The 20750-nt window shown below is 42.4% G+C and overlaps 1 protein-coding gene across 1 annotated transcript; it reads left to right on the plus strand.

Moving 5' to 3' along the window:
- Nucleotides 1-476: 476 nt before the first annotated feature.
- nampt1 (nicotinamide phosphoribosyltransferase 1) lies at nt 477-20439 on the plus strand. Its single transcript, XM_069671159.1, has 11 exons — nt 477-604; nt 7734-7890; nt 9904-10007; nt 11671-11799; nt 15561-15719; nt 16174-16310; nt 18954-19179; nt 19281-19400; nt 19507-19647; nt 19804-19938; nt 20069-20439. The coding sequence occupies exons 1-11, from the start codon at nt 551-553 to the stop codon at nt 20180-20182; spliced, it is 1476 nt and encodes a 491-aa protein (XP_069527260.1). The 5' UTR covers nt 477-550; the 3' UTR covers nt 20183-20439.
- The last annotated feature ends 311 nt before the right edge of the window (nt 20440-20750 follow it).

The following is a 20750-nucleotide window of genomic DNA, read 5'->3' on the forward strand; positions in this document are numbered from 1 at the left end:
ACTAGAAATGTCTTATTCAATAGTGTTGTTGTTTTTTTCAAATATCATATGTTGTAGTGCAATGTATAAATTGTCATAATGAATTATATATAATCTAAATAAAGACGGAAAATGAACAGAAGACCAAAAAACTTTCCAAAACACACTAATCATTACATTTTGTGAATAAAAAAACAAATGCATGCATCGGAAAGAAGAAATTATAGCCATATAATGAAAAGTTCATAATTCAGATAAGTGTACAGTTTCACTATGATGGGTTTTACAGTTCACCGTCGGTTATCTGGGTATCGCTTTTATTGTTGTGTTGTTCATCTTCTTTTTATAGACAATCTTTGTTTTAACCTGATTGGCTGGCCGAGTAGAGCCGAACACAGCCGAGTGGTGACGGAGTTTTGGTGACGTCACTCCGCCCGCCCCTTCCCCCGCCCGGTTCTCTCGCTCGTCCTTTCCCTTGCCCAGCTACACTACCAGGCTGGAGCCCCCGGTAGCACCGCGCGCAACACAACACACTGACAGCTGCGACTGACTCAGAACCAAGGGGGGAAAGATGGAGCACAGAGGCGCCGACTTCAACATATTGTTAGCGACCGACTCATACAAGGTACCGTGCTCGTTGTGGTTGGTTTGAGAATGGGTGGAGGGGAGCGGCTGATAGGTGAACATTGATAAAGTCAAGGTGGTTTCATCATCAGTCCCAAGGCCATCACACTGCTTTCTGTGGCCGGTCTCCGTCGCTTCACAGCGGGCCGAGTGGGCAGGAGGAAGAGGAGGATAGGGGCTGGTGCAGTAGAGATGGGGTACAAACTGAGAAAGATAGCATCCCTCTGTGAGCTAGCTGTTAGCTTTATCTAAACCCGCTGGTTATTTAGGAGCCAGTTCCCCACCGGCTCTGCTAGTCACAGTGGTATCCAGCTAGCTATATAAGCTAATGTGCTAGCTCAGTGGGAGCGCAGAAGGGAGACAGAGGGGATTCATACATTAAAAAAGCTAATATTAGCATCTAGCTAGCAAGTGCTGTGTGGATGGACCGGTGAACTGCACATGGGCAAGTCTCATTCAAGAGCCCAGCCATGCATCATGTTAGCCAGCAAGGAGCTAACTACAGCCAGAGGCAATGCGTCACTTTGGAGAAATCAAAACTGAAAGTTAAAATAAGCGACCGTCCGTGACACAGCTAGATTATCTAAATCTAAAGTATTAAATAGAATTGGCACCTTTAATCGACATTTAACGCTTCAGTCCAGGTGTTTAAACATTTAATATAACACTGAGTTACCTTAAGGTACTTTAAGACCAGCTGCTTAAAGATCCCGTGAGGAGTTTTTTGATGGTTATGGAACAGACTGAAATGGATTCTGATTACTCTGTATGACCTACCTATGCAAACCAGACCGTTAGCGACAATATTGACCATTTCTATAATTATTTTTAATGCCTGAAACCGCTGGTGGGGGGTAGGTGTCAGACCAAAGCGCTTAACTTTAGGCTGCCTTTGTTTACATTTTCCAGGGCAAAAATTTAAAGTGAGTGGTACATATGACAGCAGGATTGGATTTTTTGTTAAAAACCACCACTTAAGCATGTACAGGACAAAATCAGCAAAGAGATAAGAGGTACGGCTTTGTCCACAGGGGGCGCCAAAATCGACACAAAACGAAAGTTCCTCAAAGGTGCTCTAATAACAATGCACACAGACACCCCTTTCCCACCAAAATTAGCGCGTTGACGCAGATTTTTTTAGACCCAGGAAGATGTGCTAATAAATTCAGATTGTCTCTTTTCCCATCACCAGTGGAGTACACTCCTTTCGATAGCGAGATTAGCGTGTCGTCCATCCCATCATTGCCGATCGTAGCCGAGGCGATATTTACCTGGGTCTGCAGTCATTGGACCCGGGTCTGAATGCCAATTGTAACCTTTCCCACTAAGCAAAATGGGACAGAACATGCATGTCTATGGGAAAAAAGGGCAACATTACACAGAGGGGAGGGAGTAAGAGACACCAGACGTTACGTTTAAAAGACTGAAAGCAAGCAATGCATGATTAAATAAGTAAATGTCCACGGAAGCTGAAATTATAAGTACCAATTTCCCCAATAATAACTTTATATGAATCTATATAGATTTTATTTCTTTACAATCTAACGTCTTGTGTGGTTTCTCTGCCAGGCTCTGAGAGTGTGAGCTTTTGATTCTCTCACTTGACGTGTGTGTAACTGTAAGACAGGTGCTTTTTCATGTAAAGAAACTACTAATGTTCAGAAAATTCCCCTTTACAAAGGTATTTTTTGAATGTGCCACTTCTGATTAGTGGCTTCGTTAGTATGAAGTAATTTTAATTTTTTGGAAATGGATAGTTTTGGTTTCGTTTTCATGTTGAAAGTTGATAGTTTATTTAAGTGAGATAGGTTAAAGATGAGTTCAGAACTGCACATAGTATTAGTATTAAATAGTCAATAACGTGCGTGTACATCACCAATGCTGATTAGTTGTGAGCGGCTGTGGAGAGAAGTGGTTAATGACAATGTACTTAACTGTTGGCTTAGATGTCATGGGCTTAAAACACACTCTGTCTGAGTTAGTGGTGCCTAATTTATTACACAAGTGACATTGCTACTGTAGCTTACACATATGTCATACCCTTGTGTTCTGATTCATATGTTATACCATTATAAATCAGCCCAGGAACATAGTTGACCAACCTAACCTTTGCAAATTGAATCAAGTCATAGACAGTGTTGACAGTGTCTAATGTAATCCAGAGCTAACAAGTAATTACAGTCTTCTTTTTTACACCCACTAATTTCAGGGTTGATTTCAATATAGTTACGTTGATAACTGGAAGGAATTAACCTTTTTAGAAAAGCCAAAGGGGGGCACTCCTGCCAACATGCTCTATTAGACTTGCAAATGTGTTTCTTGTCATGTAGAGATGGCTTCAAGTTCAAGAGCTGCAGCAAAGGTCACCTACATTTGGGTAAAGTCAAAACATTTGGGTCGACACTGATCAAATTTTAAATGAGGTCTTTGCCAGGCGAGGTGCTCCTATGTTGCCATGCCCTGCTATAGTATCTGTTTAAACTGTTACAGAAAGGGTAAACTAAACCTGAAGCCAACCAGGAAGTAATTTAGGATCAGTTGTCTGAGCACCTGAGGTCTTTCATGATATACTGAGTTCATAATTGCCACATCTCTGTGTACGGTGTGTCTGGTATGCATTGTCGCCTGAAACCAGCTCGTATATGTGTATCTTGTCTGTGCATGACTGTGTAATAATAACCATTGTTAAGAGAGAGTGGGTATTACAAGCGACGCACTTGAATGACTCGCAGACCAACCAGAGGCATTCACTTTGTTCATAGGACATGAAACTAAGCTGCACCTGAATGCCTTTGTGCAGCCTCAAAGCCTAGCTTGCCTATTGTCTGCAAACACACACACATGCACGAGTGTATTGTTGGAGCGAGGAGTCCGTCAGATCTGAACATACTACAGGGTGGAGGTGTACTTTGGGTCTTTGTTTATGCACATTTTTAAACCCAATATCACATCACATTATCGTCAGCGTATACACGTATACGTGACATTTATTCAGAGAGAATCGCAGTGAGCAAGGCTATAAAGGTTCAAGATTTTGTGAAGAAAACATTTTCACAGAGCAGAGTAAGGCTTTTGATTGTTGCACCTGTGGCATTAAGTAATGGGATGGTCCCATTAATCAATATACCACACTAAGAGCTGCTGCATCCTTTCTAGTGGCCAGATAAGGATTTAATTTGGTGTCTACACACTTTAAAAAGAGCAACAGAGAAATGATTTGATGGAAAAATTATGTTCCAGAAAATTGTGTGTAGAATATATTGTAATGATGAGATAAAAGTCTTCCAGTATACATAGGGGCCTGTGTCCATTAACGCTGTTTTTTGCACTGGCAGCCGCAGCGCCCACAACCTCAATTTCAGAGCCTTCTCACCTGCAATTACTGTTGTTAGGTTACAAAAGTTGTCACGCGGCACATCTGCTTCCTGTTAGTGACTGTTTGGTCTGTTTTAAATCGCTCTGTATGCCTAGGCTAATATTCGCTCTTATTCAAGGAAATGTTACAAAGAAAAACGTAAAAACAATGGAAAGGAATCGTGTCCTGACATTAGCAGGAGCTCTAGACAGGGAAATTGTTCTCTCAGAGAAACGAAAGGATTAGCTTCTCCTCACCACGCCATTGTTGTTGACAATGTGGATATCTGAAGTCCTACCCCTTCTTGATTTTGATTGGTCGGTGAGGGAGAAGGGCCTTTAACGAGCGCGGCATTGTTCCAAAAGTTGAGCTATTTTCAACTGAGAGCGCTTTGAGCGCAGCGACAAAAAAACTGTGTGTTTTTGCACTAAGGATGCTGAGCGTTGAAAAAAAGCTGAACTGCATTGGTTTGGTAAACAAAATGCAAAAAAGGCCCTAGAGCAGCATTAGCATTTATTTTGAGTTGTGTGTTTCGCTTCCTTATAAATATACATCCCATGTCGTCTTGCTTTTAGTTCTGTTTTGGTCTCCACCAACTCATTCGCTTTTCTGTTCATAGCTAGCTGAGCAGGTAGCATAAATTGTCAGCAAAACAGTCAGCTGAAAGATGCTAAAATAGGTGAAATAGTTATTTTCCTCGTTATTAATACAGTTATTATTGATTTGGGAAGCTCTAATGACTGGACTTAATTTGCTCTTATGTTGACACTTGATACTTTGAGGATTTACAAATTGAAATATGCTGAACTTTCAGCTCTCCTTAAAACTAAAAATAAAAGAGAGATTTACCATTTTATTATCTGACGGTCCAATGTGTTACCATACTTTAATGATAGATATTAATGAATACTGCCCTGGGTCTGGATTGGTCTTGATTGTGTCCAGTGTTGCCATGCAAGCTGATACTACTTTGTGATTTAAAACCATGTTTGTGTGTTTACATCGGTATGTGCGCCAATGAATGTGTTCACACACACACACACGTGGCCGGGCCTAGTGTCATGTTGTGAGTCTTGACTCTATTTTGAGTCCTTGAAAGCTCACGGGAAAGGACAGAGACAGGGTCAAAGAAACTGAGTCGTTCATTGACATTTATCCCCTCTCTTCTAGATTGTGGGCGGGGAACTGCGTCCACGCTTTATGCCTGTTTTTCTACATTGTTCCTCAGGCTTTATGCCATTTTTTTTACAGATAATTACACCTCTGGTTCCATTGTTGCCTTTGTGTGTTTTTAATGAGAAATCATGTGTTTTTACAAGGTTGTACTTTAATTAAGGACAAACCTGTGACTTATATTTAGCCTCTTTAATGGGAAATGCTGTCTATTTAATCTGTCACCACTGAATTATTAATCCACACTATTCCCTTACAGCTTTGAAACATTTAAGCTACACTCTAATGATATTGAAAGCAGCCACGTCTGAAAGTAAATGCTCGATTACAAAATGATTGAGTGAGCTGAAGGAGCTCCCATCATCCCGTCCACCTTATTTTTGGACAGTTGACCCTCAGATGCCCCTGCGCTCCCTGAAGAAAACCCTCAACTCATTTGGGATTTAATTGAAGACCAGATGTGTTCAGCTGACTCTGAATCTTTTCCTTATTGTGTGTTTGTGTAGTCCCTTTAAAACAGTTTATCCTTCCCCTCACAAACATGCCTGGACACGTCCCAAGCCGTGCAGTCTTTATTGTTATTCCTCTTTGGCAGTTAAAATAGAGTAGTAGAAAACCAAAGAGCATGTGGCCAATGTGTGGGTAAAGTATAACACGCCTCGCCCTGATTGTGACATTTTGGGACTATTATATCTTTTGTTGAACTGGAATGTTTGCTATCATCACAGATAAAATACCACAATGGCAGAGCTGCTTAAACTCCATGTTGTGTGACCCTGAATCTGAACTTGGCAGTGAGCGACTAAATTCTCCATAACTTTCAAGCATGGAAATTTGATTAGCTGCTTTAAAAATGTAATCTTGCCTCCCAGAAACTGCCCCAACATCCAACCAAAAGAAATAGTTTGTTAACTGCATATTTAGCCCCCACAATGTATGATCATTTCTTCATGTTATCTAGCAGCACTGTTGAAACCAGACGTGTAATCTTACAAGTGTTTCAACATGTGTGCGAGAGGTTTCATCAGTTCCTCTTAAAGATGGTCCTATCAAGTATTTGTCCAAACCCTCAGATTATATGGCACACTGAAGTCATGCCTGTTACGCAGTACCACGATATCTGAATGGATACCCTGTTCAGGAAGTCGTCTAAATCTTGTGTTGGGGGGTCAGGCAGTGCCATTTTAACTGTGATATAAGTCGCACTGTATGTGTGTGAGGTTGGTTTAATATTTGTACCTTATGAATGAAACATGCACTCCTCACGAGCAAATGAATGAGGCTCATTTCGGACATGGAGAGCTCATTTCCTTTAATACCCTGGAGTAAAGAACAGTCCAGCAAGAGCAAACGATAATCAAGAATTTTCTCATTAGTCATGCTGCTCTAAGTTGCGGGTGTGTGTGTGTGTGTGTGTGTGTGTGTGTGTGTGTGTGTGTGTGTGTGTGTGTGTGTGTGTGTGTGTGTGTGTGTGTGTGTGTGTGTGTGTGTGTGTGTGTGTGTGTGTGTGTGTGTGTGTGTTTGTTGTTTGGGCCATTAAAGCATTGGCCTCTTGCCAGCACTTTTACTCTCGGCCTGAGGTTTTGACATTTGAAAGGGTGTGTTGATAAATCTTTGCATAGCATCTTTTTTTGGGTGTGTGTGGCAACTGGAGCCCGACTGATATAAGATTTTTGACATCGATATGATACAGATTATAGAGAGTTAACTTTCACAGATTACCTGTTTTGCAGCAGATATAGAAAATATTTTGTTATGTGCACTGAGCACTAATTTTGCACCTATGTTACTAAGATACTCGAAAGGTTGCTTTCTTATACAGATCTTATTAAGAATAATTATGTAACATCTTTATGTACTGTCAAGCTATTTATTAGCACGGACCGCCATCAGATCAGCTGTGATGCTTTGCTACATTAGCTGCAGACATTGTTACGAGTCTTGTAAACAGTGGAGTCAGAATCAACCCCAATGAGTCCAGTTTTCATGTGGGTGCAAATGAGTAAATATGGCGGTACAGATATGTCTGTGTATCGCCCCAATATTTTGGTAAATATGAGTCGATATAGATGTGTCTGTGTTGGCCAACATCGGCCAGATATTTTGGTAAATATAAGCCGATATAGATGTGTCTGTGTTGGCCAATATCGGCCCGATAGTTTGGTAAATATAAGCCCATATAGATGTGTCTGTCTAGGCCAATATCGGCCCGATATTCTGGTAAATATAAGCCGATATGGATGTGTCTGTGTAGGCCAGTATCAGGCCAATATTCTGGTAAATATAAGCTGATGTAGATGTGACTGTGTAGGGCGATATCAGCCTGATATTCTGGTAAATATAAGCTGATATAGATTTGTCTGTGTAGGCCAGTATCGGCCTGATGTTCTGGTAAATATAAGTCGATATAGATGTCTGTGTTTGGCCCACATTGGCCCAATATTTTGGTAAATATAGGCGATGCAGATATATCTGTGGAGGCTAATATCAGCACGATATTTAGGCTTATTTAATATCAGTCTGAGTTTTTTTGTATTATTCTAACCCACTTTATTGATGTTAAATGGCCGTGCTTATTTGTTCCGCTCTGTCTCCTGTACAGGTAACACATTACAAACAGTACCCCCCCAACACGAGTAAAGTGTACTCCTACTTCGAGTGCCGTGAGAAGAGGACAGACCCAAGCAAAAGCAGAAAAGTCAAGTATGACAAAACCGTCTTCTACGGCCTTCAGTACATCCTCCACAAATACCTAAAAGGTAAGTCCGGATTCAGGTTCACATATTGTGCAGACAGTTGAATAAAATTGCCCTTGAGCGTGACCCAGCAGTAGCCTCTCATGGCCAAACTGAATGACTCGGCAGCCTGCAGGTTTTGACCCCATGAAGCCACCACCTTTATTAATGATTTCCCGGGGTGTTTGTGTAAAGACAAATGTGTTTCCAGTCAACTTCATAAATTCAATAAGGGTAGCATTCCAATACTTGGCTTACATAACCCAAGCATAGACTTACAATATTCTACTGTTGCCCAGTTTGCAATCAGGGCACATACCAAAAGCCTTTTGTGATCCATTATTGGCCCCTGTGGGAGCATTTTATCTCTTAACTCCCCCCTCCCTCCTGCACAAGGTCAGAGTCGTGCAGGGTCTGCTGCAGAACAGCATGCCCCTAGCTACTCAAGATTCAGTGCATTGCTCAAGGACACTCCAGCAGGGCAGGTGCTTGCTGTATCGGTCTGCAGCAACAGTCTGTTACAATGTGCTTCACAAGGATTAGACTGCACAGAGCACAACAAAAAGCCAGCAAAGTGAACTGCATAAAAAGTATTCTCTGCTTTAATTAACTTAGGTTTGTAAAGGTGGATGTTAAAGTTGGTTCGGGTGATCCTGTGGAGCATGAGAGAGAGCAAGAGAGACAAAAAAAAAAGGAGTCGAAAGAAAGCATCTCCCTCCTGTCTCTTAAGAGGATTTCATGGTGCGGTAGCAGAGGTGCGGGGGAGACAGGGAGCCAGGGAGAACAGAGAGCGAGAGAAGACAAAAGCACAGCTGCTCTTTCACCGTCTGCGTGAGAAAGGCCAGCTGCCTGCACGGAGCGTCCCTCCGAGCTCAATGACTCGGCCGTCTATTAGAGATGCTTCCTTGATCCTCAAACTTATGAAACCCAAAGTGTGCATCATGATTCCTCTCGACTGAGTCACGGAATAAATATTAATTGTAATTCCAACTGTTTTTTTCATCAAGTGAGAGCAGCAGAAAAGAATCATAGTGAAAGTGAAAGCAGGACCTGTGTTTGCCCAAAGCACCTCCTTCAAAAGGAACCCAGCCATGATTTCAGTTTGATTGTCTTCGCTTAAAGGGAATGCTTTTCAAAGTTTCCTCTCTTAGCGAAAATTTAAAGAAGTCCAAACCTGCTTCCCACTGACATGAAAGCCTTTTAGCCTTAAACCAGTTAGCTTAGCACAGCTTAGCTTAGCACAAAGACTAGAAAGAGAGGGAAACTGCTCAGCTAGTACCAGCACCTCCAAAGCTCAGAAATTTAGGTTGTTAATGCTTGTTTGTTGTTTGCACAATTTCCGCTCACAGTTTATGGTTTTATAGGGGGTTATTTCCTGCCCTGTTCCTTTAATAGATGCAGTGACTTTATGGAGGCTTGCGTCACTTTGAGCCTCGCAACCAATGGAGTCAAAACAAAGTCAGTGCACTACCCAAAGAAATAGTCCCCCACTCTGTATAACCATGTGTTTAAAGTGACGGTGGGAAGGTTTTTTGTGCCGTTGGACAGCATCAGGCTTGGTAGTTCCCCCTGTTTCAAGTCTAAGCTAAGCTAACCGACTAGCTGCCAGGTGCCACTAGGTGCTAGTTCCTTTCCTGGGCACTGTCGAGGCACATGTCCATGTGCAGCCCCCTCACTTTGACATCTCTCCGTTAATGCCTGTCTAAAGAGTCCAGTTGTGTATTTCAGGCCGATGTTTGTTTCCCCTCAGGCATCTATAAAATATTAAAGTATCTCCCAAAGTGTACAGCAGTTTACGAGGTCTAGGAACTTGAATGAACCAAAGAAATTGGTTGTGTGTGAACAAAGACGCCTTGTCAACCTGCATGGATGCATCTGATTCAATTACAGCATTAGACAGTATAGTTCCAGTGCCTTCTCTTTATTGCCTTGTTCTTCTTCTGCATCTCTGTTTGTACCTTCTTGTGCTTCTGCTTTCTTACCTCTTCCTCCTCGTCCCTCGTTTATTAATTTCTCTCTCATCTTCCTCATTTCCAGGAAAGGTAGTGACTCCAGAGAAGATCCAGGAGGCGAAGGAGGTATACAGAGAACACTTCCAGGATGATGTTTTCAACGAGAAGGGGTGGACTTACATACTGGAGGTGAGATACTTTTTAGTTGCATAATACTGTTTTTATGCGCATTTGTTAGTAGGTTCCATGAGGGTAACTTTCAAGGAAGTGGTTTATTGAGGGAATAGCTGGAGGTTAGAACTAGGCATGCAGGTGTACACAGACACACTTTAACGTTTGCACATGAAACATTTGAAACATGAAGGTAATGACTCTATTATCAGAGAGGTTTTGTTTCAGACATGTACACACACACTCAGGACATCCAGTGTGTTCCTAAAAAACAGATTTTTATAGCAACTTTTGATCATAAAAACTCACTTTCATTAGGGTCACATTCTGCAGCAGCAAATTGGGGCCAAAAATAAACAAAACAAACTTTTCTACAGATGTATTGACGGCTAAAAGCCCCGTTCTGTAACGATGTTCTTTGATGTATAATAAAAGCCTGAGCAGTGCTGGTTCTGCTGTTTTCCATGCGCTTGAGGAAAATGTGCATGAAATGTTTCTGGTAATTGAGAGGCACTGTTTCAGCACCTTGGAGAGAGCACACTACAGTTTTCCCTTTATCATTCCTTACCACGTCGCTTAATTAGCTGTACATCTGGCAGCCTTGCTTTTTGTAAATCAATCTGTTTTTATTGCTGATGATCTATTAGCCAGCACACACAAGCCTACAAATGTTTTCACCTTTAAAGGAGCAATTCGCCCCTGGAAAAAGCCACTGTCAGTCAAAGCTGGCGGAGGTTTTCAAGGGCCAATTGCAGAAGTGGATAGCGTCCTCCAAAGGCACTTTGTCATAATGGCATTAGCCCCCCGTGGTAGCATGATAGGACTGAGGTTGAAAATCAGTGAACTGGCCCTTTAAGGAGTGGTACGTATGGTATTATTCTGGACTTTAAAGTCTATTTTCTTCAAACAAAATAAAACTCCTCTCCTACTTTAACACACAGACAGTTCAGGTGGAGCGATACGTTTCTTTTTAAAATAAATACAAACGGACTTGTGGGCTGCAGTTGTGTAACTTTTACGGTATGTCATCTACCGTTTCTAACGAGGTTCAAATATATGTTTAATCAGCGTGACAGCCCAGTGACGGGGACTTTTTGAAATGAAAGCTCACCGTCTCCTACTTCCTGTTGTCACACAACCTTAGGTCGTGTGTGCTGCAGGTGTAGCCACTTATAGTAAACACTCCGCGGCACGTCCGTTCCGTGAACGGTCCGTTTATGTGGCCACAGTGTTAGGATGAAGTGCCGTTGTTAATGGGAATACTCTCATTTATAAGCCACCTTGTGTAACGCAGCGTCTGCCTCGACCTTACCGCTAACATGATCTGTGACGGCACCAGCGTTGCGCGCTTGTTTACAGTTTACAGGCAGGTGACACACAGACTCTGCAGCTCAGCGGTCAGTTCTCTCTGTGCTCCGGTGAAGATTAGGTATGGAAAACCAAAAAACGGCAAGTTTTCGTTTAGCACAGTGCAGCCCTAACGTATGTAACACAAATTAGCTTCAGACTGGTTGGTGATGTGTGTATTTTGGACAGCCCTGCCTTTTCACATTGCAGCCAGGTGTGAAGGTCGATTCTCACCTGAAGCTGTCGTGCCTCGAAATCTGTGTCGCTTGTGTCTCCTGTAAAAGCCATAAATCTGATCCTGAGTGAGATTTCGTGTGTGTCTTTGTGTTTACAGAAATACAACGGACACCTGCCCATTGAAATCAAGGCCGTGCCGGAGGGGAGCGTCATCCCACGAGGCAATGTTTTGTTCACAGTGGAGAGCACGGACCCTGAATGCTACTGGCTCACCAACTGGGTGGAGGTACGTTTGTTTTGTTTTGTCCTCTGGGCCTTGAATGGATCACAGGTCAATTCCTGCGGGTAGAGACATGAAACAAACGTATTGTTCAATTATCCTGTGTCTGACAGGGAGGGTCTCACTAAAGGATGCTCTTGGTTGCTCTGTGGCTAGAGTCGGACTTTCTTTTGTGAGTTTGCCAACTTTATTGAAGTGTGACGTTAAATCACTTGAATGGTACCTGCCCTTGAGCCAAAAGCCTTTTTAAATATCTCACCCCTTTGCCCTCATATAACAGTTTCTATTTTAATGTGCTGCTGGAATTACTTCAGAGCTGCATTGCCAGGAGTATCACTAAAGTTTAATGTTTAGCTTTAATTGTTTATTGATTAAAAGACAAAATATATTAGTAGCATTAATTCCCTTTTAATTACAGTGGAGAGTTAATAGTTTCTTACTATTTATCTTGGCCGCATGCCCAACGACACCTCTTATCTCTCTCTAAATCTCACTGAATTACAGCCACGTCATGGCTTACTGCTTAATCGCTGCTCAGAGATGAGCTGGAACTGCAGAATTCAAACAGGTTGGCTGAGAAGTAAAAGAGAAGAGAGTCTGGTGTCTGAAAAAAAACACCTTGTTTGGTGTGTAGTTGACCAAATAATTTAAGCAGTAAATCGACTTCTTGCCCCGACCAATGTTCTGTTCCCTGAAGGCATCACATCTTTGAAATTGGTCCGAGCGGTGTAAAGAATGTTAATCAACTTTATTTACTTTTCATTTCATTAACTTCAACTTTGTGTCAGATAGTGAGGGACATTGGGTTCACCTGTAATGGATTTATTTCCAACTCTTTTATACAGTTACTTTTCAGCTGTAGCGATAGTTGTAGTCCTGATGTAATGTTACTGACAAAAACGCCAAAATAAGTGCTGTTAATCGTGTGTCTGTATTCAGTAAAAAATGTTCCTTAAAGGAATAGTTTAACATTTTTTGGATATAGGCATATTTGCTCTCTTGCTTAGAGTGAGTTCTGAAGATTGATACCACTTCTGTTTCTGTCCATTGTCCATTAGCGTAGATTAGCATCAATACTACAAACAAAGGGAAATGGCTAGCCTGGCTCAGTCAACAGGTCACTAATTGTTTGTCTGTATAATTCGACTTTATACTGGGGTTTACGTAAACATTATCTTATTGATTTTATGGACTCATTCGTTATTCACAAGTCCTCTTCAGGCTCCAAAAAACAATATGGTAAAGCGAGAAATGCCCAATTAGTGGCATGAACACCGAAGTTATTTTCATCTAATCCTAGTTAAGACACCATATTTACCAAAATCTATTCCTTTGACCATCCTCTGTGCCGCATTTTTTGCCTCAAGCTAATGCTGTGTTATTCCTCCCTGAGATGAAGAAGATCTCATAAACTTAATGCCCCATGAACAGACTGTCCGCCATGACTCGGCAGAACTAAATTCATTTACCGCGTGCATTATCTCCGCTCTGTGTCTCCCTACTTTCCCTAAAGTGCTCTCTTTGACTCATGCTTTCTCTCTGTCTCCATCTGGGCACAATTCATGAATACAATGTTTGACTTTATTTTACAGATAATCATGCAGTCAATTGTTACAATAACACTAAACAGATAGTGCTCTGTTTCCACATATGTCTAGTTTGATGTGTGGATCTATATAATTTAATGCACATACACTTAACTCTAATGACAAATACACCAATATAAGGGAAGAGTGTTTGGTCGTAGGTCACCCACAGCCAAGAGCACTGTCATAACTCACACACACACTGTCCTGATAAATCTGGATACACATCCACACACGCATGCACACACTTGGTCAGTCTCTACAGCTGATATAAATACACGCACACACAGTCATTCTTCATGGGTGATGTAAAATTAGCCTGGTGTCCTTGGGCTTGTTCTCTTCCTCCCTTTAACTCCTGCCACCCCTTCTTCTTCTTCCACTGTCCGTCATGTTCTCTTCTCTGCCTCATCATGTTCTTCTTTTATTTATATATTTTTTACAACTCTATTGCTTTTGTTTCCCTGCCACCATTGTCATCCTTTCCTTTCCCTCTTTCCTGACCTCCCTCCATTTTGTTCTGGGACGTTGACCGGGAAGTTATGTTGGCAGGCGTGTGCGCGAGAGTGTGCAAACATTCCTGCTGAGTGTTGCTGCTTCCCCGTAGACCACCATCATAAAAGTACCGTAAAATTAGCTGTTAAAGACGCACTTTAAACACTTCTTTTCATCTAAAAAGTGGGCTGCGTCCTATATACCAGTGCGACCAATATACCTATAAAATGCATAAAGAGGTATTTTATTGTGTAACGGTTTTTTAACACAGACGATGGCGCTATAAGCTAGCTAACATTTCGTGCCCCGTCATGATCAACGTTAACGTAGCTAGCAGGATTACACACTCGACATGGCGAAAACAGACGGTAGGCAATAATTTGTGTGTGTTATGAAAAAATATATTTTCACTGAAAATGAATGTAAATAGTGTTGAAAAAACTAACGTATACACATTTTATTAATAAACAGCCATAGAAAACCTTTTACCCTCTGTGATAACCGCAACAACAGACTGCGTCATATTCCAGTGCCACTTACAGTCGGATTTTAGGGTTATTATTCATCCATACGGTATTTAACTAATATAAAAGCTACAATCACCTTAGTTTTGGGACAGTATTTTAATAAACACAATTTGAATTTGTTTATAACTTCACGTAATGAAAAGTAAACAGTCATCATGCAGCTTTGAGAGTGTTTATCTTCATTAAATCTTCTTCTAGTGTTTTATTTCTTGTCATATACAGATTGCTAAATGAAAAGGTCAACATGCAGATAAGTTACAGAGTGTGTGTGTAAGTGTGTGTGTGTCTGTGGACATCAGCCTTGCTCTGTGCAGTCACATGAGACCATATTATGCTTTAGATTATGATTAGTCTGAGGAGGCATGTGACTGTGCTCAGGGTCATAGAGTGAAGAGACATGCCGTGTAGTATTAGCAGACAAAGTCAAGTGAAGAAACAGAGGAGTAAAAATCACTGTGGGGGAGGGAAAGATAGCCGTACATCCTGGTGTTGTGAATTTTTGTCATGCTTGCTTTATTTGCTGCTAATGAGGTTTGAAAGTCAACCCGACTGTCATTCCTATCCTACACACACACACACACGTCTTTGTATATGTCCTGAAAAAGAATAATTAGTCCATGTAGATAACATAGGGTCACCATATTAGATTGAATGGGAACAAATGAGGATAATTGTCTGAATTTGTCATCTAATCTAACCTGATTATTGAATTACTGAATTAGAAATTGAATCAGTATTTCCCTAGAAAACGTTCCAAGAAAGCTTCATAAACAGAGGCATAAACTGACTCACACACATACTTTATACTTAAAAAAAAGTGTGTGTTCATAAAGGTGTGTATTCATAAGGTGATTGTGAGCACAGATAAGCCACTTGTTTTCATTCTGAAATGTTTGACTCTGGTCCAGAGTTGACACGAGGCACCCAGGAATGTATTTTCCCCAGAGTTTGTCTTGTGTGAATAAGCGGTCCCCTCTTTGATCCCCCTGAGCGTGTTAGTTCGGGGGTTAGTGGGATAGTTGGGGAAGACATTGACTGGTCCGTTCAGTGCTGAACAACAGTTTTATCATATGTGAAGGTGTGAAAGTAGAAGTAAAACATTGTGACACCCTGAAATGACAATTGAACCGGACTGAATTTTGTGTTCTTCCTCCATCAGACCATCCTGGTTCAGATCTGGTACCCCATCACCGTGGCGACAAACTCCAGAGAACAGAAGAAGATCCTCGCCAAGTACCTCCTGGAGACCTCTGGGAACCTTGAGGGCCTGGAGTACAAACTACATGACTTTGGCTACAGAGGCGTCTCCTCACAAGAGGTGTTATATACTTAACTATGCGATGCTACACTATACTATGAAGGTTTTATAAAGCAAACTGTCAAATACGAGCTATTTCCCGAGCTTTCAGGAGTATCAAAGAGTCTCCATAGAGTTTTCGCAGTTGTCATTGAGATAAATCAGTCGACCTAAGAGCTTAATAGCTTGTCAGATTTCATCCATGCCACTTTAGCATTTTGGCAATAGTAATTTTGACAACTTAATCCCATCTCAAGGTCCACAAACTCACTTTTCCTGGAGCTTTTGAACACATCACACAGTGTGTCATGGAAGAGAGCTCTGCTCCATGTTATCAGGCTTAAAAATTAGGTGTATAATGAAAAAAAATGCAGAAATAAGGAGGTTAATCACAGAATAAGTTGAATTTTAAATTTGCTTTATAATGGGACGTTTGCCCTTAATCTCTATTAATCCATCTCCCTCCTGTTTGCAGACTGCGGGCATCGGTGCCTCCGCCCATCTGGTCAACTTCAAGGGCACGGACACGGTCGCCGGCATCTGTGTCATTAAGAAGTACTACGGCACCAAGGACCCCGTGCCAGGCTTCTCAGTGCCTGCCGCAGAGCACAGGTACCCGACATAAACACATTTTCTCTGTCTTTTATGTGTTTAATGTTATAGACATGATGTTTCTCTGCTTAGAAATATCGCTATAGGGAGTTTCCTATCTTTTCCTTCGGGCTTCGTGGCACCTCTCTTATGTAGGGCAGTAGTTCACCACACTCTTAAATTATTACACCAGCAATAAAGCACCTCCGAGGTATGATGGGTGTCTGCCAACGTGTTTAACACTCCTTTTAATGCACACGCAAGGTTAAGAGAAACTTTTAAGCATAGCATTGAGCCTCTGGAGGCTGCTGAATGCCTGTGCACGGCGTTAATTATCAGCATGTACTCCCAGGAAGCACAGGGGCACAGCTCCTTTTATCTCCACCGCTGCCTCTACTGTTTTGGATTAGATCCAAACTTTTTCACCAACAAGCCAAATTGGTTTTCAAAAGAGAAAAAAAAACTTGTTTCAAATAACTGTTGGTTATCTGCCAGTTGCCAATGGAGGGAATTTATCCGGCAGAGTGAGAATTAACTCGTCATCTGGCCGAGGTTGGTGTTAATTTGCTTCCCCCGTTTGGAGCGTGGTCACCCTCACACTAATGATGTGTTTCATCTGTGTCATGTTTGTGAATGGGGCTTGTGATTGGCTGGAGGAGAGGGCTCTGATTGGCTGCTGCCCTGACGCACATGCCCCTCACATGTCTCTGGTGTTGTTTTATGGCACTGATCCAGTTAGGCTCCTCACACACACACACACACACACACACACATTTCCTCCCTTTCTGTTTCGCTGTCCTGCACACACAGGCGCTTCTTCCTCGCCACCAGGGCAGTTACTGCTGCTCCAGCGCACCCTTCTTCCCTGCACTAGTGCATTGTGGGATGGTGGCTGTTGTTGTCATGGTAACTGTTACGCAATGCCCACCCCCCTCTCTTAAAATGTGTTTGGTTTCTACCTCAGAGGGAGGAGTCTCAGTGAAATTCCACTTTGATTTTCATGTACAAGGAAAGGGAGGGTGGGTGCTGTAGAGCAGGGTTGTGTCACCTTCAGAGCTCTGATATGCAAACTTTAAGTGCCCTCGAATGTTTACTGTATACTTTAAGAGAAAAGCCCTGTGGAGAAATATACAAGACTGGGGTGCAGAAACTGACATTAGCTTATCAGCTTCATCTCTCTCTTTGTTTGTTAAAGACGGCCAAGTAGCTTAGGGGAACATTTTTCTTATTGTTTGACCAGATAGAAACCCGAAATAAAATTCAAGGTATCTTCACTGTGGCTGGCTCAGATTCTCTTGAGGAAAAGTGGAACAATTCTGTCCTTTTTAACTTTTAGTGAACTTGTAAATATGTTGTTTCAGAAAAACAGAGCGCAAAACACAATCTGACATCAGATACTTGTTAGAACTAATTAAGATAATGGTCATAAACCCACTTGGTATATAGAAAGCATGTTGAAATCCTACTACTGGAAGTACAACTAAAGCATGGAGTATACTGCCCTCTTCTGGATGATCTGTTGCATTAACATTTAATAAATGTCTTGTGACCGACCTCAGCCATTCCCCTCTACAGTTTTTTAGGAGGACATTTTTAACTTTATTGAGATTCTCCTCATGTTCAACTTCTCTTTCGCTCCCATAGGTGCCATGTTACAACAATTTTACAATTTAATTTAGCAGACGCTTTTGTCCAAAGCGAGGTATGTCTGAGAGCACAAGCAACGATCAAGACAGGGGGATTGAAGTCAGTAAGTGCCAAAGAACAGCTTCAAGTCCAGTTCAAGACAGGCAGTGCACAGGGTGTTTTTTTTAATATTATTTTTTTAAACGTCAATATAGTCATCGTCATCATGAATATCCTTATCAACATCAACAACATCCTTAATGACATCATCATCAATAGCATCAATATCATGAAGTGCGAAGGTGATCATGAAAGAGCTGGGTGATAAGCTTCTTCTTAAAGGTGGAACCTCTGCGGACCGAATGGAGTTTGGTAACTCATTCCACCACCGGGGGACGACAGAGGAGAATAGTCTAGTTAGCGACTTAGGGCCCTGTTGTGATGGGAGTACCAGGCGCCTTTCATTGGCGGAGCGTAGCGGGCATGAGGGAGCGTAGACCTGGAGGAGGGCGTTCAGGTAGGCAGGAGACGTTTTTGTTGCTGTTTTGTAAACAAGCAACAGGGTTTTGAATTTAATGTGAGTGGCAGCTGGGAGCCAGTGGAGGGAACAGCAGAGTGATGTGTGCTGTTTTGGGTTGATTGAAGACCAGTCCAGCTGCTGCATTCTGGATCATATGCAGAGGTATGAATGTGCATGCAGGAAGGCCTGCCAGTAGGGAGCTGCAATCGTCAATTTGTGAACGAGAGCCTGGACCAGCAGTTGTGTTGCATGCTCTAAAAGGTAGGGTCTGATCTTCCTGAATCGACATGACCGAGCAATCAAGGCCTCATGAACCTTAAAGGTTAGCTGGTTGTCAATAATGATGCCCTGGTTCCGGGCAGTCTTCTTTTCAAATAGATAATAAACCTCATTTTGTCCTGTTTTTTTCTGACTTTTTGCTGTTAAACCCCTTACTCATTCCTTCAACCAACCAAGGAAGTTCACAATATGTTATAGTTTTTATCAGCATACTGATTCCTCTGCCTTTCTCTCTGCAGTACCATCACAGCGTGGGGAAAGGACCATGAAAAAGACGCCTTTGAGCACATCGTCAAGCAGTTCCCCAATGTACCGGTGTCGATAGTCAGCGACAGCTACGACATCTACAACGCCTGCGAGAAGATCTGGGGAGAGGACCTCCGGGGGCTGATAGAGACGCGCAGTGCGGATGCCCCGCTGGTTGTCCGACCAGACTCAGGAAACCCGCTGGATACAGTTTTGAAGGTGTGGTCACGTGCACTGCTTTACCTTTTAAAATCTTTAAAACAAGCCAGGGAACTAACTTTCATATCCGCGCACCACTTTCCTTCTTCTCTCCTCTTCAGGTTTTGGAGATTCTGGGCAAGAAATTTCAACCAGTGGAGAACACTAAAGGTTTTAGGGTTCTCCCTCCTTACATCAGAGTCATACAAGGAGACGGAGTTGATATCAACACACTGCAAGAGGTACGGATGCATGCTATTTATTAATAAACTGTGATAAGAGACAGAGCACTATCATAATGATAGATGGGAAAATATTCATTGCAAAGTTTTTAACTTTTTCTCACAGATAGTGGAAGGCATGAAGGAGCACAAGTGGTCCATTGAGAACATTGCCTTCGGGTCTGGCGGGGCTCTGCTGCAGAAACTGACCAGAGATCTGCTCAACTGCTCCTTCAAATGCAGTTATGTGGTCACTAACGGACTGGGGGTGAGTACAATACACTTTGAATGTAGTTATAATGTTTCAGTGACCATTTTGAAACTGTTGTGGGTGATGCTACGTTTCATAAGTACGGTTCATGTTCAAGTGTCTTTATTTTTTTACGTTTAAATGTGATTATGTTTTTCTGTGTGGTGGAAAAAGGTCAATGTGTTCAAGGACCCAGTGGCAGACCCCAACAAGAGGTCAAAGAAAGGTCGCCTGTCTCTGCACCGGACACAGAGCGGAGACTTTGTCACCCTGGAGGAGGGCAAGGGGGACCTCGAGGAGTATGGCGTGGTGAGTTCAGTGCCCACAATAACAACAATATACTTTTCTACACATTAAGGAACACATTTAAAAATATAACCCCGTTTCTTTCCCACCTTGTCACCTTCCTTTATAAACTCCCTCCCTTCTCCGTCTCCAGGACCTGTTGCACACCGTCTTCCAGAACGGGAAGATTGTGAAGACGTACACTTTCGACGACGTCAGAGACAATGCTAAGCTCAAAGAGAGTGAGCTTAACGAGCTGCTGCTCTGAACGCAGCACTACTGAACCCCCTCACCTTCCACCTTTACCCCAAAAAATAACCCCCCTCTCTTCCTCAGCCCTTCACCTTTTGGCCTCCGACGTCGCCTTCAGAAAATGGTGGCAGCGTGCACTGCTAATAGAACCCACTCCCAAAGCCTGAGAGCCCCCCTAAAAAATGTTCCTAAAAACCTGAGACCTCCCTTGAAATTCACGAAACTTCCCCTTTATTCAAAAACGCCACAACAGAGTCGGGAATTTGGAACCTGAACACAAAAAGACACATAAGAACGAGAGAAGCTGATGACAAACCGTGCGTTCGCTTCCATGTACCTCTGCCCTCATTGAATAATCGGCATGTTGCACTGATAGGCTAGACATACTGCAAAGTGAGAACGTGATTGGCTGCTGGCAGGGTTATGTGTTAGCAGACTTTTCCATGCCGACACACAAGCGAATCAGATGATTGTAGGTTTTCGAACGAGCTCCATGCGCGGTGAACCCCACGGTGAGAAAAATCCCGAATGAACGAAGTAAATTATGAAGCCACGCCCACACTTATGACCGCGCCCCGTGTATT

The sequence above is a fragment of the Semicossyphus pulcher genome, unplaced genomic scaffold, assembly GCF_022749685.1.
Source record: "Semicossyphus pulcher isolate SPU_LCO1_2020_fin unplaced genomic scaffold, fSemPul1.0.p SCAF_20, whole genome shotgun sequence".
Taxonomy (NCBI): domain Eukaryota; kingdom Metazoa; phylum Chordata; class Actinopteri; order Labriformes; family Labridae; genus Semicossyphus; species Semicossyphus pulcher.